The sequence below is a fragment of the Neopelma chrysocephalum genome, unplaced genomic scaffold, assembly GCF_003984885.1.
Source record: "Neopelma chrysocephalum unplaced genomic scaffold, ASM398488v2 Primary Assembly neopelma1_125, whole genome shotgun sequence".
Taxonomy (NCBI): domain Eukaryota; kingdom Metazoa; phylum Chordata; class Aves; order Passeriformes; family Pipridae; genus Neopelma; species Neopelma chrysocephalum.
In genome coordinates, this window is record NW_020897787.1 from 1,253,773 (window position 1) to 1,280,630 (window position 26,858).

General features: G+C 45.2%; 1 protein-coding gene across 2 annotated transcripts; it reads left to right on the top strand.

Moving 5' to 3' along the window:
- On the top strand, positions 1-26,826 carry AMFR (autocrine motility factor receptor). 2 transcript variants are annotated; one of them, XM_027698174.1, is made up of 14 exons: positions 1-237; positions 1,620-1,664; positions 3,514-3,678; positions 5,457-5,609; positions 9,946-9,986; positions 10,880-11,012; positions 11,534-11,667; positions 13,354-13,464; positions 15,589-15,779; positions 17,412-17,515; positions 19,354-19,488; positions 20,145-20,228; positions 23,643-23,827; positions 25,292-26,826. In XM_027698174.1, exons 1-14 carry the CDS (start codon positions 16-18, stop codon positions 25,434-25,436), a joined length of 1,848 nt encoding a protein of 615 aa, XP_027553975.1. In that variant the 5' UTR covers positions 1-15; the 3' UTR covers positions 25,437-26,826. The 2 variants fall into 2 exon arrangements, with proteins under 2 accessions (XP_027553975.1, XP_027553974.1); XM_027698173.1 differs by having other exon boundaries at positions 16-237; positions 1,620-1,712.
- The last annotated feature ends 32 nt before the right edge of the window (positions 26,827-26,858 follow it).

A 26,858-nucleotide genomic window follows, 5' to 3' on the forward strand; every position in this document is an offset into this window, starting at 1 on the left:
GGCGAGGGCTCCGCGATGCCGCTGCTGTTCCTGGAGCGCTTCCCCTGGCCCAGCCTCCGCACCTACACGGCGCTCAGCGCCCTGGCGCTGCTGGGCGCCGGCCTCAGCGCCTACCGCGCCCTCAGCCAGGCGCCCGCCGGGCCGGCGGCCACCGAGCCGGCCGAGCCCCCGCGCTGCGCCGGCCCGCGGGCCCTGGACGTCGCCTACTACCTGCTGTCCGACAGCCTCTGCGTCTGGGTGAGCCCGGGGCGGCGGCGGGGCCTCCGCGGCCTGCGGCGGGGCCGGGCCGGGCGCGGGGTCGGCAGCGGCCTGTGGCGGCCCCTCCCCGCGGCGGGCGGGTCGCGGCTGTGCCGGGGCTGTGTGGGAGCTGCTCGCGGAACCGGGGGGGGGATCGGCGGGGCTCCCAGGCCGCCCCTCGTCCTGCGGGCCGGGCCGCGGGGGCAGCGGCAGAGCCCCGAGCGCTCAGCCCGGCTCTGCTGCGCCCCGACCGGGGGCTTTGGGCCAAGCTGTTGGGGGGGGGTCCCGGGCGGGGGCTTCGCCAAGCACCGCCCGACCTGCTCTGCCAGGAACCTGAGTAAGCCCAAGCCTTGCCTGCCTTTCGCTTTTTTTGCCCCTTTTTTTTTTTTTTAAGTTATGTAGGTCAGAGGAAACATTCTCGTCATTTAAGAAAAAAAAAAAATTCTGTGCCTCTTTAAACCCAAACCTGGCAATAGTATACGAATCTTGGCTCACTGATTCGTAGTTGAAATAAGGACTCAACAAGGGGATATCAGAAACCTTGCCGAGCTGTTACTGTTGAACTTTTCATGTGTCTGTCAGTCAAAGGTGGCAGTAGTTGGACATTTGCTTCACAACACGCTTGCTTGACTGAGGTGCTGATTTTTTAACACAACAAACACATTCATCTTAGTTGAAACCTGGTCTCAGGACCTTAAATTAAGAGTCCTGGAAAAGTTTATTGTACGTCCTGTAGAAATGACAGGTTGAGGCTGCTCCCTCATCCCCCTTCTCACCTTTTTTAGTGTCCTGCATAGGTCAAAAGTTAATCACAAGTGTCTTTGTCAAATGTCAGAAGCAGTTTTGCCAGGCCCGTGTGTTCTGCTCCTTGCTGCTTTGCTTTAAAGCAGTTCCCCAGGGCGGCTTTAAGCAGTGTTGTTACTGAAGGGGTGTGTGCTACTCAGCATGTTCTGAGGCAGCCTCTGAGTCTTGTTACTGTAACAACAGATTCAAAGTGGAGTTTTCTCACCTGCCATATGTTAAACAAAATGAGCATCTTGGTGATCTCTTAAGTTTCGTCCCCATGTTCCTTCATGCTGAAATTTGCTGATCTGTCTAAAATAATTTATTGTGAAGAGGTAGCTCAGTTTGTTGGCTGTACTGCTGAGTCAAACTCACCGTGTTAGTATTCCTAGATAAAAAATAAGTTAAGTGACTTATCAGTTGCTACATGGATCTTGGAAGAGGCCAGGCTTAAATTTCACCAAAAAAAAAAAAAAAGGCAACTTATACTGTTCTGTGAACAATGGCAGTTTTGTTAGATTTGTTCATTCCCCTTCTCTCTCTCCCTCCTTCTAAATAGGGCAGAAGTATTAGTCACTGACTGCTTTATTTCTTTCCAGGTGCTAGTGAACACTGCCTGCTGTTTTCTGATGCTGGTTGCTAAGGTAATCCAGTGTATGGTGTTTGGTCCTCTTCGTGTCAGCGAGAGGCAGGTGAGACAGCAGCACGGTGTCTTGGATATTGTACACTAGGAAACTGTGAACCATGACAGCTGGTGTGGCTTTCTCCATGGAATTGTTGCAAGTGTGCAAGAAAAGTAAATTTTAGAACAAGATAAAGCTAACCATTTGGTTGGCTAGTATATCCACAGCCACGAGCTTCCAGTTTATTTCTAAGGGAACTTTTCCTGTTGTATTTTATAAACCCGTGGTCAGCTTGAACATCCTGTTTTGTTAAGGAACTTTGTCAGATTTCTTACCTCACTTCAGAACGCTTGTAACATGTTCTCCTCTACCCAGGCTGACCTGACAGCATTTCTCCATTGCAGTCTGAGTTCCCTCTTCTTTGTGCCTTGTCTGCTGGAGAAGTGCTGCCCACCCTCGTGGGCTGAGTGGATGGTTTATCAGCCCTCAGATTTGGGAGGGAGCAGGGAGAAAACGGAAAAGTGAAACTTTCCAGAGAAAGGAGGTGAGCAGGGCTGAAAACCCAGGCTGTTCAGTCCTGCTCTTGGGCCAAGGGAGAATGTTTTTAAAAATTCAGCAAGGGACCCCTGAAAGCCCAGGGCTTTTAAAGACAGGATCCTGCAGAAGCTAAAAGCAGCAGCAGGAGTTTGAGTAGTATCTGTATATTTAAAAAAAAAATAAAAGGCAAATGTGTAAGTTGCTCTGTGTAAATGCAGCAGCAGTGGTTTGAAGTGTGGTCACATATTAAAAAAAAGAAGTCTATAAATGCAGTTCTTTAGGAGGAATCAGGCCATGATGATTTTTGACATGCAGAACTGAGGCCCATCAAGCCTCATTAATAACTGTGGATCTCTCAAAGCCTATTGTATTTGTAATTCACACCCCTTAGAGTCTCTGAGCGCTGTGTTAAAGCCAAAGCACTATCAGACTGCACTGAGTCAGATTTTCTGTCTAGCCCGTGCTAGCTATAAGGATGTGGAATTGTAACCAGAGATAGTTCCCAGGGCGTTCTCTACTCTGGAGTGAAAAGCAGTGGCGGTATGGATCCATTTGTGTTTGCACAGTGGGAGTATGCTTCAGTTCCCATGTGAAGGAAAGATGATTATTAATATTGGCGAGCCCGAAACAGCAGCATCACGAAGGAATTCTGGGCCTGTCAACTAAACTCCTGGTGATTTCATTGTGTTCTTTAACAAAACATTTTGTTTCGTAAATTTTTTTAATCCCTACCAAGCTGACTTGCTGTCTGCTGCTTGAGAGCATCATATTGTTCCTTTCATGCTGCGTATGCGTGGGAATAATTTTTTTTTCATTGCTCATGCATCTCATTCTCCACTGTAGGCACTGTGATTCTTAAGGACAGGCTTTGTCATCTTTTCTTGATCATCTCTATTTTTTTTGGCAGGTTTTTGGAAGCAGGGTGCTAGGTGGTTTGGGCATCTTGAATAACTAACTGTGGCACTTGCAGCAAAGAGGACTTTGTGCTTGCAGCCTGGTAGCTGTGTTGCTTGGGTGTGGAGAGTCAAACTGAGATCAGACTGGGTTTGTGCTGAGCACTGTTTTAGGAGGATGGCAGGAAGCTGTGCTGTGTAGCACAGTTGTGGTGCTGTGGTACAAAAGACTATCCAAATACTAAGGACTGCCAGTATTTTTAATATTTTTTTAAATCAGTAAAGGTAACAAATACTATTCGAGATGTATGTGCTAATGTATTGTTGCATTTCTACTTTCATCTTTTTTTTCCTTTCCCTTCCTCTTTTCCCCTCCTTCCTCCCGTTGTGTGTGGATTGTCATTGCTTTCACTACAGTAACCAAGTGTATTCCATTACAGCACCTCAAGGATAAATTCTGGAATTTCATTTTCTACAAGTTCATCTTCATTTTTGGTGTGCTGAATGTTCAGACGGTGGAAGAAGTGGTGATGTGGTGCCTCTGGTTCTCTGGACTTGTGTTTCTCCATCTGATGGTTCAGCTCTGCAAGGATCGCTTCGAATATGTGAGTTTTGATCAAGGGCTGTCTTTTGGGACGTGCAAATTCTGTTTCTGGTTGGGGCACTGGCTCATGATGGGTTACAAACAGATCATTTAGAGCTTTTCCCCACCCCGTGGCACTGAACACGTGCACCTCCCAGGAACTTCAAATGCTTGCTTTCAAGTGCAGTGTCAATCTTACTCCTTCAGTTCTCCCAGGAGACAAATGGAGCTGAAGATACTTATTTTCTCTGATAAATTGCTCCTTATATGTGCCCTGTAATTACTATTACATAACTGCATGAGATGTCTTTATAGCTCTCCTTAGTGAAGACATCTTGACAAGAGAACACCCCTTAGATTGGTGCCCTTCAGGATTGGCCTAAGGACCCTGTTTTTGCAGATTCTGTGCTCAGGTTTCACACTCAGACCTACTGAATTTTGACTGCTGATGTCTTTACAATATACACTGCAACTTTCTCCTTAAGCTACCTTCCACTTTCTGTTAATAACACCAAGAATAAATTGAGTAGAGATGCAGAAATTGAAGGCTAGGCAGGGAAGAAGGAACTGAAATTTGAACAGTAAATCTTGGCCTTTAAGCATCTGTAATGGGCATGGATTTTCCTGGGCTCCTCTCTCCTGGAATAGAAGTTTGACCTAAATTGAATCTGTGATTTTTTTTGTTAGCTCTGTGTTTTGCAGGTTTTTTTAAATTAATGTCCAACAAGGCCTGTTGATTTATAGGTAGCTAAGCACTAAACTTGCAACTAGATTGGCTGGGGTTATGAAAATTGAGATAGCAGTGAACAAGGCAGTCATCTGGTATTTTTAGTGTTGTTCAGAAAGCTGTGAAAGAATAAAGGTCACGTGAGAAGAAATCCTTATTATATTCCTTTTGCATTCAAAGCACGTGTCTTAATTTTTTGCTTGAACAAATGATACTTGTGTGATCTGCCTTGCAAAGGCAGGGGCATGTGGAGCTGAACCAGATAAAAAGTAAGAAAGAACCCATTTAAAAACAAAACATGGGAGTCAACTCTGTAAGTCAGACCAGGATGAAGCTTTGGACAACTGCTTCTTTCCTTGCCCTGTTCTGTCTTATCCTGCCCTGAGAGTAAGGGGATGGACCAGCTAAAGACTTTGCCCCTTGGGTTGTCTTTGATTTAGACAGCCTAGGTGTAGCCTACTGTTAGGGTAGCTTAGAGGTTTAATATGGTTTGCATGCTATTGAATGAAACAACTATTTTTCATTAGAGTCTGCCCAGCAGTCTCTAGCTGCAATTTAAATTTTTTTGGGGGGAGATGTCCCTTTCTTCCAGGGGAGAATGCCATTGGAAGAATTAGGGGCTGGAAGATCAAGCTGGACAAATTCAGATCAGCTGTTAGGTGAAAAATTGGCAGAACATTGCTCAAAGACTATATATTGGGTTAGGTGTCTTTCTAAAAATGCGTGTTCATCCTAAGCAGGTGCTGTGGATTTGATGCAGAAACTGCTGTGTCTGTGGTTTTCTTGCACAGGTGATTCAAACATTAACTCAAACAATCATAACTGTAAATAAAAAAGTTATAAATGATTGTTTGAAATTCTGGTGAATGTAAATGACAGATGAATGAGACTTTGGGTTGGTGTGTGGGTTTAGCTTTATTCTGCATCATTTGTTACTGAATTGCATGGTCGAGGTTGTGAAATCGGTTTTATTCTAGAAAGCAAAATATTTTCCTGAATGAGGACTTGTTTGGTGAGGTGACTGCAGAAAGAAGTACTCCTTTAAACCTGTCATGTATTTATTTGTTTTGCAGCTTTCCTTTTCTCCTACCACACCCATGAGCAGCCACATCAGAGTGCTGGCCCTGCTCATAGCCATGCTCCTGTCCTGCTGTGGATTAGCAGTTGTCTGTGGAGTTGTTGGCTACACCCATGGCATGCACACGTTGGCTTTCATGGCAGCAGAGGTGAGACTTCCTGCATACATGTTGTGGTTTCTGCTTTGCCTTTCACCCCTCACTCAGGGGTATCCTGGGACACAGTGGATTTTCTTTTAGTTCCCGTAAGGGAAGAAACTTTGAAGACACAAACTGCTGTTTTACAGCAGTTGTCAGATGGTTGTACTTCCTCTCTTTAACTTTTAAGCCTGAAAAAATCTTTGCCTGAAAAAGAGAATGAGAGGATAAACCTGTAAGATGATGCTGAAATCAAATGACAGCTTATGAAAAAATAATGGTTGTGCTTCATGAGCATTGCAAGAAGGGTTCTTTGAAACAGCAGCAGGAGAGGGAGAGAGCGTGTATGGAAGTGTAACAGGCACTTCAGCCTCCTTCTTTGAGGCTGTATTTTCTATTTCATTTCTCCCCAAAAGGAATGAGAATCTTTAGGACATACTCGTGGGATTTGCCTCTGTTTGTGTAACGAGTTGTGTCTCAGCTGAGATGAACAAGCAATGTTTGAGCACTCCTGACCTTTGCACTGTGGTGTAAACATCAATATGTTTGTGGATTGAACACTAGCATGTTTTTGATGTTGTGGTGGGTTGTTGCACCCTGCCTGTGGAAGTGATAATCTTAAACAAAGGAGATGAATCCAGTAAAATTGCAGGTATGTTGTGTTAGCACATCCTTAGTTCAGATAACAAGTAGAATGTACGATTTATTTTTCTCCTCCTATTTTGAATTCATACTTGGAGTTAGGGAGGAAGAAAGAAAACAGTTTGCTGACAGTAGGAGAATATGATGCTGATCACAGCACAGTTCAGCTATTTAATATGTCACTTTATTTTTCCCTAAATATGAGAATGTGCAAGACCAGATTTGTTACTCCACAGTGGAAGGGTGTTGAAGATTTGCCAGTGTCTGTCATAGGTGGGGTCTTGTTGGTGTCGTGTCTCTTATCTGGGCTTGGCAGAAGAGTGTATCAGGCTCCCACCAGCACGGGGAAGGTTTATCAGGGAGTGTTCTGGTGCTTGTGTTGCCTCCTTAGCACTGCACCGTGTGCTGGTGAAGTGTTTTGGGGAGCAGGATGGGGCCCAGCTGTTCCTGTCAGAGGGAGCTGTTCTGTGTGCTGATAATGGAGTGGCTCAGGCAGTGTCAGTGCAGGGTCCCCAGCCAGGCCATGGATCCCTGCAGCCTGCTGTGCTGCTGGTGGGCACTGAGGAACTTTGTGGGAGATGTGGAGGAACGGCCTCCTAGCCTTGCTTGCTTCAATGTGCTCATTTGAGCACATTCCTGAGCTGAGAGCTGCACAAGCCCATTGAGTTTGACAGTCCCAGACATACTCTGAAAAGTTGTCTGATCGTTTTTTGAACTCATTTATACCTCACCCTCTGTAATATCCAAAGGCAACAAATTCCACATTTACTTGGCTTTGTGTACACAAAAGAGCTCTTTCAGTTCTGAGTCTTCTGTCTGATAATCACAGAATGGTTTGGGTTGGAAAGGACCTTCAAGATCATCTCCTTCTAAGCCTCTTGTCATGGGCAGGGAATAATGTCCCCTAGCTATCATCTAAAACATCTGTGGTGAAAATCTGCAAAGAATTACTCTTCTTAATATTATTTATCATATTATTATCCTTTCTCCTGTTCCCCTCCTGACTTTCTAAGCAACAGAATTCTAGTCTGTTTAATCTTTCCTCATAAGAAATTGTCTAATATCTTGCCCTTTTTTGAACGTTTTAAATATTCCCAATATGGATTTGGTGACCACGAGTAGTTTCCTTGATTTTAATACCCAGCACTCATGTGAGTGGAATAAAACATTTTAGGTTTCTTTCTGTACAGGTGCTGACAGTGGCACTCATGGCAGCCCTCAAGCTCTCAGCAAAAAGCATTAAATCTTGCACTCTGAAATGTTTTCCTGGTGGTGGCTTGTGTGATGCTGCTCGAGAGGGACCCTGCCAAGTGTATTCCATTAGTGTGAATGAATTACATTAAGTTACATTAAGCTATTAATCTCTTTTCTGACTCTGCAAACATCAATTTAGCTTTTTGCCTTAGGGTTTTCAATAAAGCAATATAGATGTTTTTCTCGTGTTTTAGGTAGACTTCCCCTTGTTCTCTGTTGTTTGTCAGCATTTTCTTTGCTGCAAAGGGTGGATGTGGAATGTGCAAAGGCCCAGAGAAAGCTGAACAAGGACTGTCTGTATTTTTGAGTAAACACTGATCTCTTTTTGCCTTAATATACAGTGTTTAAAAATTATAGTATGGCAAGCAATGTCCAGTCAGTCTATTTTTGCACCTTATTTATTGTAAGAAAGAATTACTCCATTCCTATAGCAGCCATCCTCTGCTCCTGCTTGAGACATCTCAGTTAAGGCTGTATAATGACAGTGATATTCAAGTCTTAGAGTTGTACCTTATGGATAATAGTGTATTTTCCTGTACAGCTTCTCACTCCACATCCATTCTCATTGGGTTTGAGTGCCTTGCAGCCTCATGTGCATGATTTTAGCATCTGCCAGTGTTGTGCAGTCCTCGGGGGATGAGCTGTTTGTTTTGGGCAGAGCAAGAGCCCCTAAGGTGTTGGAGCTGAAAATGGCCTGCCATGCACTTGGAACCTCAGATCACAGAGCTGTGTAACTTGTGATGCAGTGTTGTACTTCCTGCAAAGCCCTGCTCGAGCTGGAATGCTGGAATGCATTGCTGGAAACAGCAGAGGAACCAGAGACTGGTGCCTTCACCAAATCTGCCCTGGCTTGTCCTTCCAATTCCGATGCTCCTGCTGCCTCAGCACTGACCACTACCAGTCATGTCTTGGCAACATTAGCATCTTAAAAATTACAAAGACTGGACCCTTCAGATTTCTACCTGACAGATGTCTTCCTTATTGCAGACTTCATGCCCCATGTGCTGGTTTTGACCCAAATTTGTGCTCGATGCCATATCCATCCAGCAGCTCAGGCAATCCCTGTGTTTCACCACTTACATGGTTGGGATTGGGACGTATTTCCCTTTCCTCTGTGGTCTGCCCAAAGTTTCTCTGTAGTCACAGAATGTCGTGTCAACCCCACATTGCCTCTTCCTGGTACCCTCGTGCAGGGTAACAGGAGACAGAAGAGGGTCTTGTAACCTGCCTTGCAGGAGCAGCTGATGTGCTAATTTAACTTGGTTGTGAAAGGTGCTTGTGATGAGAACAGCACACTGTGCTAGGAGACTTGCAGTTACCTTCTTGACATTTTTTGTGGTGTTTGAATGATGTGTTTATCTTATCCTGAAGCGTTTATTTCACTGGAAGATTGCACTGGTGTTTAAGTAGGCACAGGAACATTTATTTTAAAGCCAACCAGTAAACAGTTGGCAGACATGTTGGGTTTTACAAAGGGTTAAATATGCATAGAAGGATTTAAAGAATGCTTTTTACAGATGGAAAAAATTATTCAAACCAACTGGTTTGTTGCTGTGTTGGGAAGTTAGTGGTTTTGATAGTTCTTCTGTGCTGTTTATAGTGCTTATGCTGAAGGCATGCCATCAGACCAGTTCTACTGAAGTGGTTTCAGTTGCTCATTGTAAATCCCCTGCATCTCAGTGCCAGTTGGGCCCTGCAAACTACAAGGTGGTGTGGGCAGTCTCTGAGGGAGGTTTATCCTGTCCCATTTTTTTCCACTGGGGATAGAATGAAGGGACAGAGCACTGTAGGTTTGATGAGTTAGAAACTGGTGATGGGGCCATGGTTCTTAGATGGTAAGAGCCCAGGGAAAGGTGGTTAGGTATTCTGGAAACAGTTCTTACTGGTGATTTGTCTTTACACTTCTGATCTTACACTTTCCAATATACTCAGGTTTTTTTCTCTGTACTTAGCCTAGAGAGGTAAGTATGATTAAAGAGAGAAGTTACTTTAGCAGCATTTACATCTCAGCAAAGGGGGGAAATTATTTGAAAGTTCTTCCATGGTCTTCCTCAAATTCCTGGTACTATTCAATTTCAGGGTTTTTTTTTCAGAAGTGGGATGAGTAGAGGTGGTTGGTGGGATTGTGGTCTCAACACTTCCTGCATGATAATAATTGAAAAAGGTAGTATGTCCTGTGTAGTGGGGGAAAAGTGACCCTTAGCAGTAGCACTAGTGGCTGCTCTAATGGCATTGTGTGTTTGGGAACAATTTCTTCCATATTTATTTATAAGCTTCGTGTTTGTCACAGGTATATTGTGCACCCAGTCATCTGTAATGACCATTGGTTCCCAGAACTTGTTAAGCTGCAATAAATGCATTTTATGTTTTAGCCCTCGAGCTCCTGCATCTGAACCACTGTCCCTGCCAGAATATTGTTAACCTGTGTGGTTCTTTTCTTCCCATTTTGCAGTCTCTGCTCGTGACAGTCAGAACTGCCCACGTGATTTTACGGTGAGTAGCTCATGTTTTCCAGGCTGGCTGTGTGTGTGGCATGTTGGTGTAAGGGGTGTATGGAATGACCCTGTTGAGTTGCAAACGCCTGTTTGGAGATTGAGAGCAGCCCTGAGAAGAAAGGCTGGAGGGTATTGGTGGATGAGAAGCTCGGTGTGACCCAGTCATGTGTGTTTGCAGCCCAGAAGGCTCAGCAGTGTCCTGGGGTGGGTCCCCAGCTGTGTGGGCAGCAGGGCAAGGGAAGGGATTCTGCCCCTCTGCTCCTCTCTGGTGAGACCCCATCTGCAGTGCTGCCTCCAGCTCTGGGGTCCACAACACGAGAGGGTGTGACCTGGAGCCAGTCCAGAGGAGGCCATAAAGATTCTCAGAGGGCTGGAGCACCTCTGCCATGGACACAGGCTGAGAGAGTTGGGGTTGTTCAGCCTGGAGAAGAGAAGGCTCTGGGGAGACTTCAGAGCCCCTTCCAGTGTCTAAAGAACCTCCAAGACAGCTGGAGAGGGACTTTGGACAAGGTCATGGAATGATAGGGCAAGGGGAATGGCTTCAAGATGACTGAGGGCAGGGTTAGATTAGAGATTAGGAAAAAATTCTTCCCTGTGAGTTTGGTGAGTCACTGGCACAGGTTGCCCAGAGAAGCTGTGACTGTCCCATCCCTGGAGGTGCTGGGGCTTTGAGCAGCCTGGTCTGGTGGAAGGTGTCCCTGCCCGTGGCAGGGGATTTGGAACAATATGAGTTTCAAGATCCCTTCCAACCCAAATAATTGCGGAATTCTACGAGACGGACAAAGAATCTGTATCCAGAACTTGTTTGAAAAAATGGGTAAAAGAGTTTAAATTATAGAGATGCTATTTACCAAAAGAGATAGAGTAATGTTGATTTCCCCACTCTTGCAGATATGTGGTTCATCTCTGGGATCTCAACCATGAAGGAACATGGGAGGGCAAAGGCACTTATGTCTACTACACAGATTTTGTCATGGAGCTGACCTTGCTTTCCCTGGACTTGATGCATCATATTCATATGCTGGTATGAAATACTTAAAATAAAGGATATTGGATATACTTATTTTACTTATTTTTTTGCTTAGCTTATTTTAGAAACCAGATATTACAGAAAAGTTACTTAAATAGAAATGAAAATATAGGGAGGGGGATTCTGGCATTCTTTCCTCCTGTGTAATTGGAGTCATCACAAATAACTTTATTATGGGGTATTAACTTCTGTGTAATTATCTGTTTAATAGGTGTTTAATTAGATTTTTTTTAATTGAGTAATATCAGACTGAATTATTTTCATTGGCAGCAGGGGATGCTAAGCTGGGCAGGACTGAATACAGTTTATCCTCATTAGAAATGCTGTGCTGCCAAAGTTGTACCTGGAGAGGTGATGAGCAGTAATACCTGTGAACATGTGGGTTAGTCCAAACGGAGTCAACAAAACACAAATCCTTCAGTGCTGGCTTCTCGATTTCTCTTAGAGACCTGATGCAGCTCGTTGCTTCCCCTGGTGTTTGTTTCTCAGCACTGCTCTGTTTTTTTTTCCCCAAGCTCTTTGGCAATATCTGGCTGTCCATGGCCAGCCTGGTGATCTTCATGCAGCTGCGCTACCTGTTCCACGAGGTCCAGCGGCGGATCCGGCGGCACAAGAACTACCTGCGTGTGGTGGGGAACATGGAGGCCAGGTGAGCCTCTCACTGGGCTGAGGTCCTGATGTAGGTGTAGGAGAGAGAATCCTGACAAAGAAGCTGGGATTCTTTTACTTTCCTTTGCTGCACAGTGGTGTGGTGTAAGCTGGGGAGGTGCAGTCTTGCAAACCCGACTCTTGAGTCTTTACACTTAGAGTGTGTTTTTATCCATTTTATTTGTTACAGGGGACACTCTGGTTTTAGCAGATACATGGGATTGACTTTTATAATGGTAGTATTACTGCTAATGTCTTAACTGGCAACAAGGGAACTCCCTTGTCCAGTATTTCTTCTCCTGTGTTCCCTTGTATCCTGCCCTGGTGGGTCGACAGAAGCTCTGCAGAGCTCTGCCTGTTTCAGGTGTCAAATCTTGGCTTTCTTTGGCTGTGCTAGAAATAAATGCTCTTCATTTCATTAGGCCATACCATTCAGTTACTGCCTGAAATGAAATAAAAATATTAATTAAAACTTGCCTAGCTTTACCCAGGTATTTATGAAACCTGAAGCCAACTCTAAACAGACTCTGTACCTGTAGTGGAGCTGAGAGCACCTTGGCATTAACTTTAGTCCCTCCCCTGTAGTGAGGCAATATGGAGAAATTGAGAGGCCTGCTAAAACCTACTATAGTGCCAGATGCTACTGCATCTCTGATCCAGTATTTTCATAATTTGGCTATGCCCTTAAAAATTTTAAGAGCAACAGGGAGTTTTACTCTTTCTGTACATCACTGTATTGTTTTTATTTTGGACCTCCGTGGCTTTGATTAACTCTGATGCCTGCTGCTGTAGTCCAGATGGAGAAGGCTGGCTTGTCTAGAAATTCCTGCAGTTTTCTTTGTGAATAGTCATTTAATGGCTGTGATATCAGGTTAAGAGCTGCATAATAAAGCTCATCCACAATGCATTGTTTCTTTTCAGCAAGATGCAACCACTAAACTCCTTTGAGTTGCTCACAAAGCTGTTTAAGTTGCATGTGTCCCAGACTTCTTGTCTGAGGGACTTGATGTGTTTTGGTCATGCTGATTGTGCTGGAAGAACCACGTTGCACCTTCCTTCAGTGAGCTCCCTGCCTTTGTGTGGTTGTTCTTGGGGTATATTCCACACCAGCAGTATATGAAATGTTGTTATACCACTAATTTCTATATTGTCTGTGTTTGGCTACTGTGTAGTAACTGCTTACATGGCACTGTAGCTTAAAAGAAAAGGAAAAAAAAAAATCAAGACAAATGGGGGTGGCAAAATCTGAGGCCAAAATTAGTCAGACTGTAAATGCTTATGATCCCAAGGAGACATCTTAATGGGTACAGCTATTAAAACTCATTTAGAAAAATAACATAAGCCAAATCTATACAGATTATAACTTGAGGATCTCAACCTAACGATCATATAATTATCTCATGGAAGGTACTAAGTCAAAGCTTTTTGCACTTAGGATGTGTGAGGAGACGTGCAAAAAACATGTGCTTGCAAAAGGCATGGGAGGGATGTTTGTTTGTGTGTGTTCCTTTGCAGTGTGCCCCTGTGTTACCAAAAAACCATCAAACCTGCTGGCACAGCTCTTCTGAGGAAAAATTAACACGGAGGATAAGGTTTTCTCAGGGCTGGATTGTGGATTCTCCAGAGAGGAGGCCACGCTGAGCTGGTGTAGCCATTGCCTATGTCTCTTCCTCTTTCTCCCCTGTAGGTTTGCAGTTGCAACCCCAGAGGAGCTGGCGGTGAACAACGACGACTGTGCCATTTGCTGGGACTCCATGCAGTCCGCACGGAAACTGCCCTGTGGGCACCTCTTCCACAAGTGCGTGTGCGGGGCTGGAGAGGGGCACTGGGATGGATGGGCATGGCTGGAATGTGCAGTGGGATGGCAAGTGATGAACTACCCACAGAGCTGTGGGTGTTTGCTGCCTGGGCCCTCCTGGTCTGCTTCTGATACCAAAATACAAGTGCTGTTCACGCCGGTCATTTTCGTGTTGGAGTTGTTTCATCTGCTGCATTTTTTCCACCAAAACTGAGTGTGCCCCTTGACAGCTCACGGGGAGTTTCTCAATGGCAAGTCAGTAGGTTTCTCGTCCATGAGGGTGTGTTGATTTTCAGGTGAAGAAGAAAACTCTGAGTTAAATCCTTAAGCACCTTTCAGATATCAGCTTTAAAGAGAAAACGGGGAATATTTTTATACAGTGCATCCCTGCACAGTGGTGAGTCCCTGGGGACAGCTGTGGAGGCCAGGTCTGGTTCTGTGGTTTCGTGTGGGGATGAGTCCATCAGGGCTGTAAATGAGGTTAACCAGATCAGCTGAAGTGGTCCCTAAGCACCTGGTAGTTGGAACTGGGAAGCTCTTGGCCAAAGGATCTCTCTGTGTGCTGCTTCTTACACTCACTCAGTAGTGAATAGTAGCAGATGCTTGTGGAGACAGTGTGCTGAGCTAAATGTGACTTTTCTTGGATCTTTAGTAGCTGTGCTTACACGTTCATGCTTGTGCTTAGAACTGAAAGGAGATGCAGGGATTGAATGTGGCATTTCTGAAGTGCCATGTGCTGAGCGTGCAGGGTCAGTTAAATTGTCCCTCTGGTGTTACTTTCTGCAAAGAGCTTTTTACTTCTCTGGTAACTGTCAAACCAGAGGTTGTAATCTTCATGCTAATTTGTTGTCATTTATGACAAACCTTGCCATAAATATTTATCTGTGTTCCAAGAAGTCTCTAATGAGATAATGTGCTGCCGTAGCAGAAACTCCTCTTCCAGTGCTACTGAATCATGTGAATATTTAATCACCTGCTGAGCACTTGAGAAGCCCAGGGTCTTCTCTTCAGAAAATCGTTTTCTCTGTGTTTAAAAGGATCCTTTTGTATTTTTTTCTGAAGCAGTTACAGCTCTGAAGCAGTTCTTTCTGAAGCAAGTTACACTCCTTAGTGCTTTTAGGGAGGGAACACATTACAGTGGATGACTTTTGCTTGCATATAAAACCAGATGTAACTAATAACCCTATTTACAACCTGAGAATGGTTTCTCTTCTCATAAAAGCCTGATGATTTTGCCAACAGGCTGAACATCGTGTCCATTCTCAGTCATGTGGGATTTTTTTTTTTTCATCATTTATTTGGAGTGGAAGAGAAGATGGCAGGGAAGATTCACATTGCTGAGATAACTCTGTGCCTAAATATAAAAGAAATTTAATGGGAGTAGGTGTCTGAATCTTTCAGGTTCTGTAGAAGCTCTCTCCTTTTTCCTTCAGCAAGCAGTCACTTACTTTTCAGTCACTGAAAATTAGGTTTAACTTGAACAAATACTGCAATTGGGTCATATCAGTCTGAATCAAAAAGTATGCACAGCTTTGAGTGTTTCAACCTTCATTTCACACACTTCTTGCTTTTTTCAGGACAGCAAATGTTCAGAATTAAGTAAGGATTGTAATGGCACAGATTTGTTAGTATTAATAAATCTGTTTAGAGAGTTTCTGGAGTGGTACTGACTTTAGTGGTTTGGGTATTGATATTTTGAAAAGCTATTTGAAAACATTCAAGGTGCCATTGCCACATCACGGGCAGAACTGCAATGAAAATGTGTCAGTTTATATTACTTATGTGTCCAGTTGATGTTTGTCTTTTTCAACTGGAGATGGTGAGAGAAATGCTTTGTTTTCCCTTCCAGACAAAACTTGCTTGTTCTGAGCTAGAGAGACAACAAACCTGGAGAGTGTTTTAAGTTTGTGATAAACCTGCATGCGTTTTTATAAAAAGTGAACACTTGAGTATTTTCAGCTGAAAGAAATAAGAAACCTATGCCAGGGTCATCAAGGGTATCTCTGAGCAGTCCATGTGCTGATGTTGTGCACAGAATATGCTGCAGCTGCTTGATGTACCCGTGATAGTGCTGTCTTGGAAAAACGCTGCAAGCTCACCGTAATATCCCTGTTTTCCTGTCAGCTCGTGCCTGCGGTCCTGGCTGGAACAAGATACATCTTGCCCCACCTGCAGAATGTCTCTTAATATCACTGACAGCCATCACGTGAGGGAGGATCACCAAAGGGAAAATCTGGATGAGAACCTGGTGCCCGTGGCAGCAGCAGAAGGCAGACCACGCCTGAACCAGCACAATCACTTCTTCCACTTTGATGGTGAGCTGAGCACGTTTGACATCCCCTGCTCTTCTCCAAATAAACAAAGGGAGCAGCCACGTGTTGAAGGGAGTTCTCTACATGCTCCAGTTGAAACTCAAACCATGCTCTGCTTGTGTTTGTCCAATGCCTGTGTGTCTCTTACAGCTCTTTTCAAGAGCTCAGATATGTGTCCCTGAGGTTGTCCAGAGCTATGGAGATTCCTTGAAAGATTTAGTACAAGTACTCCCCTTTTCAGGATTTGTTGTGGTTAACATCTTCAATACTGGCATTTATTCATTGTGTGCCATGTTGACAAGCAGAAGGGGAAATTCATGTGTCTTTTTTTCTTGCCATGTGGTGGTTAATCAGGAAAAAAACCCTTCTGGGGTGCAGTCTAAAAGTTGGCCTTTCCCCTATCCCCTAGCTTGTGTGTGGTTGTCAGAAGTTCATTTGCCACTTGATTAACAAGACACTTGCAGTGCTTGGTTAGGTGCAGAAGATTAGTCTTAGAAGCAATCGTGTAACTACAACAGTTTTACATGTTTGTTTTTTTAGTGGTCTGTTATAAGTACTCATATACAAGCAGATATAATTTCAGACCATGACAAGTTCTGTGTATGCAGACAACTTGTTTTGTAAAAGACAATTTACCTTGCTTGTCTTCCAGATGTGTTATAGTTTTGGTATCAGTGTGTGCTTGTGTTGCACAGTTCCCAGGTTTTGATGGCAGTCTCTTTTCTCAGCAGGTTTCAGTGCTGAAAATACTCAGTTTTGGGCTCTGCCCTCCTGGAGCTCCCATGAGGTAGCTGAGATGCTGCAAACACACACAGTGACCTGTCCTTAGTCTCTGCTCATTTTGCAACCTTTGGAGATTTTGGGAGGAGAATAATGTGCAGAGAAGGGTCAGACATTTCTAGGTGCACTGAAACTGGCTGAGAGCTTCTGCACAGCTTCCACTTTTTTGGGGGTGCTTTAGGTCTCCAAAGGACATTTATATTTAGAATAACATTATATTTTTGATGGCTGTCCTCCTCAGTGCTCTGCTGTGGCTTGGAGACCTGCAGAATTACCATGGAGATGGAAGGAGAAGTGGCATAGAGCAAACCCTGTGTTTATTTAATGGCAGTGCAGGAGGAGGAGGGAGCCAGCCATGTGCCCTGCTCTGTTGAGCTGAAGCAAACAATTGCAGCAGTCACTTTGTTCAGTTACTCTGTGTCCCTTTGAAGTAATATTTTCTCAGTGATGACCCATTTTGGAACCAGATTCAGATTGTTTAGAAGGCGTCCTGTTTTTAGTAAATTTGCTGGAGTTATTCATGTATTCCAGAACTGAATTTGACTCTGGATTATTTTAATTTTCACTGTAATGGGAACATTAAAAGGAGAAAACAAGGATGTGTTTTCTTGATACTCTTTCAGCCCTCAGATTGTTAAACCTCTATGACAGTGTGTTTGAAGAGAGCATTGGCAGTTCCTGATTTTCTCCAGCCATCTCCCGTGTTTGGGAGACCTTTGGGATGGGTTGTACTGCAGAACTCCCTGCCTGTACCTTGTAGAATATGAAGAGTTTCGTTAAATACACATAGAAGTGCTTCACCTGCTGAGAATCTCATGTTCTTTTTTGACTTTCTTGGTGATTTCTTCCCCTCAGGCTCCCGAATTGCCAGCTGGCTGCCCAGTTTTTCCGTAGAAGTGATGCACACCACAAACATCCTTGGAATTGCCCAGGCCAGCAACTCCCAGCTCAATGTTATGGTAAGACTGCTTTAATAGCTTGCACCTCAGCCTTCCTGTTTGTTTGCTTTGGGGAAAGGGTTACGTGGAGATAGAGAACAAAGGGGAAGGAAGTCAAAACAGTGGTTAGACACTACATGAAAGCTGTTTTTCTGAGATATTTTAGTGGTTAGGGCTATATTGGGGTTCAAATGTGACAACATGAAAGAACAGGTCTGGAGGCAGGTGAATGAGGGGGAAAAAATGACATGTACTTCCTGTATAGTCAGGCAGACTTTTTTCAGCTTGCTTAGTGCAACTTCTTTAACTCTTTTTCAGTACTTCACTCATAACTTGCAGTGCCAAAAAGTGTGAGTCTGTAACCAGAGAATTTAGGTGTTGGTCATGTAGTAACTGATCCAACTCATTCTACAGCTTTTGATTTATTTTTTTTCTAATTTTTAATAGCACTAAGGTCCCAGAGAGCTGTTTCTCTGGGTGCCCTGTCAGTGTTTTGTGGGGGCTCTCAAGCACCCTCAGCTCTTGCTGGTTCATGATTGTAGTGGTTAGTTACTTCATTTCCTTTGAGCAGTGCTGCTTCCTTTGAGTTCTTCAAGCTGTAGCTCTGTGCTATAGCAAGTTAATAAATGTTCAGTGAGGTGCCTCATGAAAGTGGTGGAATTTTCTGAATATGAGGTCTCTCCCATAGCCTTCAGTACTGTTTAAGCCTCAGCAGGGTAAGGCCATGATTTTTAGAGGGTTTGAGGCAGGGGAGGCAGGGAGCATTAAGGTGTTGACAGATGACTTATTAGTTAAATATGCAGGAACTCTCCATCTGAGGTCAATTTAATTTTTCTTTTTCTGGACACAGTGACACAAATGGGCTTTTGTTAAGGATGAGTAATGATTTCTTGGGATTGTGCATTATGAAAAGTACAGTAACAACTTATGTTAAAATGGCCTCTAATGGAAAGGCTCAGGTTAGCATTATACATTTTTAATAGAAAATAAGTGAAATTCTCCTTTGTGTTTCTGAACAAAAATCTAGTATTTTGAGGGGAAGGCCAGAGGCTGAAATGCTAAATCAGTTGTTTTGGTCATAAGTTAGCACAGTGTAGAGTTAGGTTTGCAGTAGTTGCTTGTGTTGGAACTCACTGTCAGCTCATGGATAGTTTTTGCTTTGCTCTCTGAACTCCTTCCACCCTTCTTTTCTTATTGTTCTCATTTTCCCCTGTCTCCTGTGACTTTGGGCATTAGTGAAAATAGAGATTTTAATATTTAATGAAATCTAGCTGTTGGACTCTAAAAGCATATTGTTTGTTTGCCCTCTTACTTTTATCTATTTAATTTGGATCTTATTTAACTAACTTGAAATTCAATAATAACAGTTTCCTGACAACTTGGTTTAATTTACTAGAGCTTTCAGATACTATTTAACTGGTTTGTGGGCAGGTTATTAAAACTTATTCCACTTGTCCTCACCAGTACCATTTTGGAACCTGTATGTCACAAAGAAAAAATTTCTTCCCAGTGTTGTTTTAACTTTCAGTCACCTGTGAATGTTATACAGATCTTTATTAAAAAGGCTGTCATAAAAAAAGGATTGGGAGACTTTTGAAGCCTTTGTGCATCTACAAACATTGTTCAGAAATGTAAATTTCCAGGGCCATGTGGTGCCTCCATAGGAGTTGCAGTTTTGCTGCTGACGTCAGTGAAGTCACTGCCAGCGTGGGTTTGCTCTCTCCTTCCTCTCTGTGGCTGGGTTAGCATATCATGAGCCACATCTTTGACATGAGAACACTTTTAATCTCTTTCTTTTGACGTATTTATCAGCTTTTATTTACTGTTGATATTGACTGCGTAAACCTTGCTTTCTGCAGGCCCATCAGATCCAGGAGATGTTCCCTCAGGTTCCTTATCACTTAGTTCTGCAGGACCTGCAGCTGACTCGGTCTGTGGAGATCACCACTGACAACATCCTGGAAGGGCGCATCCAGGTGCCTTTCCCCACCCAGGTAACTCAGGAGACTGTGCCCCTAAAATGACTGAATTCCTTACTTACCACAGCACTGAGCCTGTTAATGATGAGTGAGGGGAATGATGTGAGATGAAGCACTGGTGAACCCAGGATTTCTTTTTCCCTTTGTTTAAATCTCTGTAAATGCAGTGTATTCAGCCATGTACCAAAAATATATTGAAAACGGCCTAGCTAGACTAGAGACAAATATTTGCTCAGTTAAAGCAGCTCTTCCTGGTCTCTCTTGTGCAGAGCCTTTAGAACATTTCCAGTTGATTTCTCTGCTGACAGATAATTGAATTGTACCACTTAGGAAGGTTTTCTGCAAAGAAAGTAGTCGGCAAAATGATGCCTTGTTCTTAATTAGTGCTAGCAGGTTTCAGTAAAGCAGTCTGGGGACAATGTTTCTGTTAATAAGAATATTGAATTCTGGTTCTGGGCACATCAGATAGTACTGTTATCTGGAGTCTGCCTGTGGGGAAGCAGAGAGAATTCTCTTTCAACACAGAGCATTCTGTTTATTGCTAACTTCTCTGTTTCTAAATTGAACATAACGCCTGACGGTGCAGAGGGCAAAGTTTGAATGTGTTCAAAGGACCCAGTTTTGTTTGCCATTTCACACGCTGTATTAAAGCCATGATGTTTGCATTTCAGCGTGCAGATAGCATCAGACCTGCACTGAACAACTCTGTGGAACGGCACAGTGCTGAGCAGGAGGATGCTGGAACTGTCACACAGGTAATTTGGCATAAAAATGGCCAAAAAGCACAATTCAAAGCTGCCTGGACCAGTAGGTGCCTTGGCTCCACACGAGGTCAGGTTGGTGGCAGCCCTTCCTTGCATTTCACCCCAGGGCAAGTAAGGTTCAGGTTGGGCAGGTAAGCCAGACTGGAGCATGGTGCCCCTGTAAAGGATTATCTGTGTGCTTTTCTTTTTCCTCCTTGAGGCAAAGTGCTCTCAAGTGATGCAAAGAACAGAAGAAGATCATGGCTCTGTTCACATCTGGTCAGCCCATGCCCATCTGTGGAGTACAAAGAGCAGGATGTTTTGCTCTTCCCCTTCCTCTTCCCATTCTGTACATCTCCAGACACTTCCATTAAAATGAAAAGTATTTCTCCTCTGGGTGTAAGAATCCTTCTGGGTAGTGTTGAGGAAGCTGGAAGGTGCTGCTGCCCTCCTCCTGCTCTGTGCATTTGCTGTCAGCTTAGGCTGCCTTCAGACGAGTGCTCACCCTTGTTACAGAGCTCAGAGTTCCACCAGGGAGTCAGGCTTGCTTGCATCCTTGCTATTGATGCTATTTGTGTTGTGGAGAGGAGACTTAGGAGCCCAGGGGCATCCTCCCTCTAGGAAACTCCTGTCACTTTGGTGTCCCTTTGATTTTGATTTCAATTTGTAACCAAGTGCCTGGTGTATCAGAGGTGTTCTCTTTCTGCTTGCCAGAAGGATCTGTAGCTGTAGTCAGTGGAACACTTGTCTGTGAGGAAAGGGCTGGCAGCAAACAGGGTTCTTCAGCAGGGTGCACTGGATTTTTGAGAAGCTTTTTAAAGGCAAGTGGGGAGGGACATAAGCCACCATCATCTCCTCTGGGAGAGACTTGAATTTCAAAACTGTGGGTAGATATGCTTCACCCCTTATGACACAGTCTCCAGGAGAGACCATGGAAACCCCAGTTGCTTTGTGCTGCAGCCTTAGAGTAAGTTTTACAAGCATTCTACCTCTTTCCTTTTTTTTTTAAATCAACATACCCACTGAGAATCTTTGTAAGTGCCAGACCCATTGGAGTTCTGCTTGTTGGAAATAACACTTCTTCAGGCAGCTAAGGTGCTCAAGTAAAAACACTCTTCTTCATGAGCAGTGTTTGTTTTCCTTGTGTCATATGTCATATTATGACTTAATTCTACCTAAAGTTCAAAGGTCTTAAGATAATTACTCATTTCCCCCCCCCCAATGTGTACCTTGTGGTTTTGAGGAGTCAGTGCTGATATAATGTAATGCTAATTGAGGGGCATCTCTGAGCACCATCGTGGTATAAATCATGTTAGAGGTTTGTGAGATGATGCTCTAAGCACTGACAGCCTCTCTCAGTCCTGGCCTGAAATGCTGTGCCTGTGCTTCTCTCCAGCTGTGCATTGGAATGCTGATGCTTCCAGCAATGTGCATAATGCTCTGCACCCCCTCTCCACCCCTATCCTGTTTGTCCCCCCTCCCCTCTTTTCTGTCTCCACTGTCACTCCCACAAGAACAGCTTGTGGAGCAGCTCGAGCTACTTTCTCCAAGCTTCTATTTTGATGTACTAAAATGTATTTAAAGATTATCCTTTGATTTTTTTTGTGTGTGTGTTTGTTTATCTGTTTCTCTGATCCTGGGCAGAGGTGGTTAGGACTGCTCAGACCTGACTAGCAAGGCTTTTGTTACAAACCTGGTGCAGCTCTTACCCCCCTCCTTGAGAGTCCAGTTTATTGTCATTGCTTAAGTACTTGGTGACTATTGAGAGAATCTTCCAAGGCATCCCAAGGCTTTCATGAAATTTGCTGGTTCTCTTGGAGCCTGAAGGAGGAATGGTTTCTGTAGCATACAGGCTTTTGCATCTGTGGTCTGCTGCGTTCCTGAGGCTTGTCATAACCTTTACTGCAATTAGTTGTGATAGTTTTGTCTCTAAAACCTCCTCAGTAACTGCTCTTGTGCTCATAGGACTCTGGGTATTGATTTTTAAGTCTTTGTGAATTTACAAAAAAACCCCAAATCTCAGATGAGCCAACTTGCTTCGTTCTGGTACAAATGGCCCAGAGGGAAGAACAAGAGATCTTGCCTGAACACTGACCACGATGAGTGGCCTCCTCAGTGCTTCCCCCACTGCTTCCCTGTTCCCTGGCTGCCTGTGTGCTTGTCAGGTTGCTCCATTCCTGTTCCACTGGCTCTGCCGAGGTCGTCTTGGCCCCGAGTACCATTCATGATTCTTCTGTGGGGCTCTCCCTTCATCCTCAGGGATGTGGCACTGCTTTGAGGCAGTCCACTGGTGCCCCCACGTTATCCCAGCCCGTTAGTGTGCGTGGCACAGGGCCCCTTCCCTAAATTCCAGCGTGCTGGGGTTTTTGGTGAGAGAGGCCCAGCACATGTACTTGTGTTTGAGCTGCACTGAGGTGGGCTCTGCCATCCCTGCCTGGCTCACCAGCCCAATGGGAAGTGACATTTGTCTCGGTGTTTGCTCTCTGAAGGCGTTGCATGGGGAGATGGCGTTACTGGCCTGTCTCTGGGGCTTTGGAATGACTCAGCTTGTTGTGCACATCAGCTGCCCAACCCTGTGTGTTGTGGTGATGGTGCTGCTGTGTCCGGGCTGTCGGGACTCGAGCGGTGCCACGGAACTGCCCGACCAGATCCCATGGAGGCTGTACCCAAGGCCCAACACGAGGCAGTGGAGCTGACTGGGTTAACACCTCCCTGCACCATCCCACGTGCTGGAGTGGTCCTCTGGAATACCTGATGATGGCTAAACCCTCCAGCCCTTCGCTGAGGTGACGTGTTTGTTGACGCCGCCACGCTCAATATCGTGGCAGATCAATCCTCGTGTTCGTGCTGCCAGCCAGATGTCAGAGGGGAGAACTGCCACGTGTGGGGCTGCCAGCTCCTCTTATTGGCACGCTGTGCTTGGCACAGTTGCCAGCCTTGCTCTGCCAGTCCCAAACATTTGGGTGCTGCAGAACCCAGTGAACCGAAGCCTCATAAATTCCCTTCTCGAGCACAAATCATCTCTGCAAATTCATTCGCTATTCTTCCCTTAGCATGTGGATTTCTGCTTTTTCTTTTCTTACTATTGCATCACTTGTCAAGTCAGCTGCAGAATCTGACTTTCAAATGCCCCATTTTCAGAGAGCATTAATTATGAGTAATTAATGTTTGTCTTTGACATTACTTTCAAACGTGGCATAAAAGATACAGCATTATAGGATGCAGGCTCTTTGAACGTGGTTTGAAATAGCTTTGTTCTGTTTTTTGGCTGGGCTTTTCAAAGGAGCCCAAGGGAACTGGGTACAGCAGGTGAGAGTCTGGTTTCTTCCAGTGCCTCAGAAAATGACAGTTCTTTGTAGCTCGTTGTTTTGATGCAAAGAAGCCTAAATTTTGCAAAGCCTTAAGCCTTATTTCCTCTTCTCTTAGACCGAGAGAGTGCCGCTTGAGCTCAACTCCAGGCTGGAAGAAATGGTGGAATTCAGCGAGATGGAAGCAGAGCCCAGTGAAGCAGAAGATTTTGAGGCCAGGGGAAGTCGCTTTTCCAAGTCAGCCGACGAAAGGCAGCGCATGTTGGTTCAGCGGAAGGAGGACTTGTTGCAACAGGCTCGAAAGTACGTTCCTTCCCAAAACTCCAGCCTGGCCACGCAGTTAAGAGTCCCCCAGGATGGGTTTCAAAGGGATTATGACCAGTGAGAGCCTGGGTGGATGCAAAAAGCAGTAAGGGGGATGAATCCATCTCCCGTGGCAGGCTCGGGATGCTGTTTAACACAACTGTGTCTGCTAAACCCAACTCTGAAATAGCATCGTGTGTCCCAACATGTACACGGCTTTTACATGGTTGATCCAAAGCTCTTTGAAGTCAGAGGCTGATTTTTCCAGCTTCAATGGACTTTAGTCTGAGCCTGTAGTAAGTGAGAATGGGTTACTTGTGCCGAGTCCTCTCCTAATCTTTAGGTTGGCTCCTGGCACAGCTGTCAGCCCTCACTGCCTGTGCTGTTACAGCTGAAATTCCTGTCAGGCCCCACTCTTTCCAAATACAGAGCTGTACAGAGCAGCCCAGAGCTGAGAGATGACCCTTCCTAGAGCTCTCCAGAGGAGCTCAGGACCAGCCAGTCAGCACCACTGAAGAGAGAGGGGCCAACCTGAACTGTTTCTTTTAGCCCAACAAGTAATAGGTGTTATAGATAGAATTCAATTTTTACATGCATCCCAGTCATTTTGGTGAACTTTACTAGCATCCAGTTGCTGATTAAACAGAGAAGGAAAAGCACTTCAGTGATGTAGAAAAAACTTCTCAGTATTTTTAACAAGTGTTGTCCCTTCCTTTGTACTGCAGGGACACTGCTGAGAGGGTCTACAACAACCCCAGAGTTCTTTGGTGTTGTCAGGGTGCTGCTGCTCTTTTTGTTTTCCACACTGAAATGCCTTATAAGTACCTATGGGTGTGACACCTTTTACTAGTCTATTTATAGACTTGCTCCTAGACTTAATTTTTCCCTGATCTTTGCAAAAAAAAATGTCTGTTAGAAAGATTAAGTATTTTTGACTTTCTGGTTTACTGGTTTGAAGAGCTGTTGAATTTCAAACTGTTGTATGTTGCCACTGAGTGTAAAAATTCATTGGGATGTTACCTCTGGCAGCAGCTTCCTTGTCCTCTGGCCTCACCTCAGGCTTTGCAGCCCAAGTGCCCCTTCTGCCAGAGTTCCTGGCTGTCAGCAGGGAGTGCTGTGTTGTGGCAGACTCTGCCAGCGGCTCGGGAGCGGAGTAACGGGAGCAGGAGGAGTCAGGACTCACCTGCAGCCTCAGGGAATTGCTCTGAGCTGGGAGTAGAGCCCTGCCCTTTAGAACTGGCTCCTTCCCACAAGCACGAGGATCTTGCACAAAACCCCAGAGCTTCTGCCAGCTCTGCAGAGTCCTTCGTGGGCGGTGTGGGCTTTTCCTGGAGTACCTGTCTCCTGTGTGCTTTCATTGAGCCATTTTCCCGCTTTCCAGCCCTCCCTGACTCCGTGAGTGTATTTTCCAGAGCCGGAACGAGGCGGGCTCTGCTCACCCATCCTCTCCTTTTCTTTTCTCAGGCGCTACTTAAACAAAACCTCGGAGGAGGAGCTGAGCCCAGAGAAGCCTTGCCCCGAGGGCGCGGCGGCCGACGCGGTGACGCTGCGCCGCAGGACCCTCGCTGCCGCCGCCGAACGGAGGCTCCAGATGCAGCAGAACTCCTAGCGCTGCCCCTCCTCCCTCCCTCCTCCTCGTGAGCAACCTTCAGTAAATAAATTAAACACGAAAACCCTGCGCTTTCGATACCAGCGGGGAAGCGTCTCTGCAGAGCTCGGCCGGCTGTGCTGCCCAGCGAGCTGGCTGCCTCTCTGCTGTACAAAGCATGTGGTCTAATAATGTTCGGACAGCTGACAAATTAACCTTTTTTGTAATATTTTCTATGTGACGTTGATTCCCCTCCACAGACAAAAAGGCGATTTCTAAACCACGGGCACGATTTCCGCAGCTGGCACGAGCTGTGGGGCTGACTGCACTGCAGAGGCTGGGGAAGGTGTGCTCTGGGTTAGCTGTGGGTGCAGGTCACAGGGCACACGGGCGTGTTCTGCTCGAGATCAGGGAGAGTTACTCCGAGGGTGAGGAGGCTTAGAAGCTTGCAGCAATCCTGTGCTAGATAAGCAGGCACCCGCTCCTCAGTCCCTGTTCCTGGTGAAGGTGCCACGTGGGGCGGCTGGAAGGGCTGGGGGAGCGTCGCCGGGAAGTTCTTACCCTGGATGGAATTGTCTGGCTACGCGACACAGAGCCCCCAAATCCATGGATTGTGCAGCGAAGCGCCGGCTCACGTCGATTCCAGCACCAAACAGGCAGTTTGCTGCTGCTGCTGGGCTCTTCTGCTCTGGCACAGGTCTGGCTGTTCACCCCCAGGGCTGCGCTTTTCCTTCGTGTCCAGAGGCAAGGGAAGGACAGAGGGGGATGGAGTGAAGAGCTCACAGCCCTTGCAGTTCAGTGTTACCACAGGCCAAGGGAGCCGAGGGTAGAACCCGCCCGTCCTGACTCCAGCACGGCACGGGTGGGACGGCGCGGAGGTCGCTCCAATATCTTGCTTTGATTTTGTTTTTAACCCCCACGAGCTCACTGTGAGTTTATTCAGGAAGACTGGAGGAATGGGGACAGCTGGACCTTTGCTGGCTGCACCCAACCTGCTAACCTGGATTTTTCTTAAGAACTTTTGAGATCCCCTCGGCGCCGCCACCGCTCGCTTACATAGTTGAATTTTACATGGCAATGACTTAATTTTTAAACTTCTGAAGAGTGAGTTCTAGTTTCACCGTCCTTTAGAAGGAGCCCAGTATTACCTAGAATTGTTGGTAACTTTTTTTACTGTTGGTTTTTAGGTGAAGGTGAATTTAACGAGAGGAATTGCATCGATGTTTAGGTGAAAATAATTTATTTCAATAAAACTCTTTGGGAAAGCCTTACCTTGCAATGCTATTAGTAAACCTCAAAAAATTTTTTTGAGATCTTTGGTTTTTGCCTAGAACACAGCTGTTTGTTTTTATTGTTAAAAAAAACCAACCAACCAAAAATAAAAACCTTGATCAGTGTTGGAAATTGCTTGGAAAATGCATTTTGTACACGATGATGCCAAGC

Coding starts and splice junctions, on each gene's coding strand:
- AMFR (XM_027698173.1), top strand. CDS start 16: ATGCCGCTGCTGTTCCTGGAGCGCTTCCCCTGGCCCAGCCTCCGCACC. Junction 3,679..5,456: donor GCAAGGATCGCTTCGAATAT/GTGAGTTTTGAT, acceptor TTTGTTTTGCAG/CTTTCCTTTTCTCCTACCAC. Junction 11,668..13,353: donor GTGGGGAACATGGAGGCCAG/GTGAGCCTCTCA, acceptor TCTCCCCTGTAG/GTTTGCAGTTGCAACCCCAG.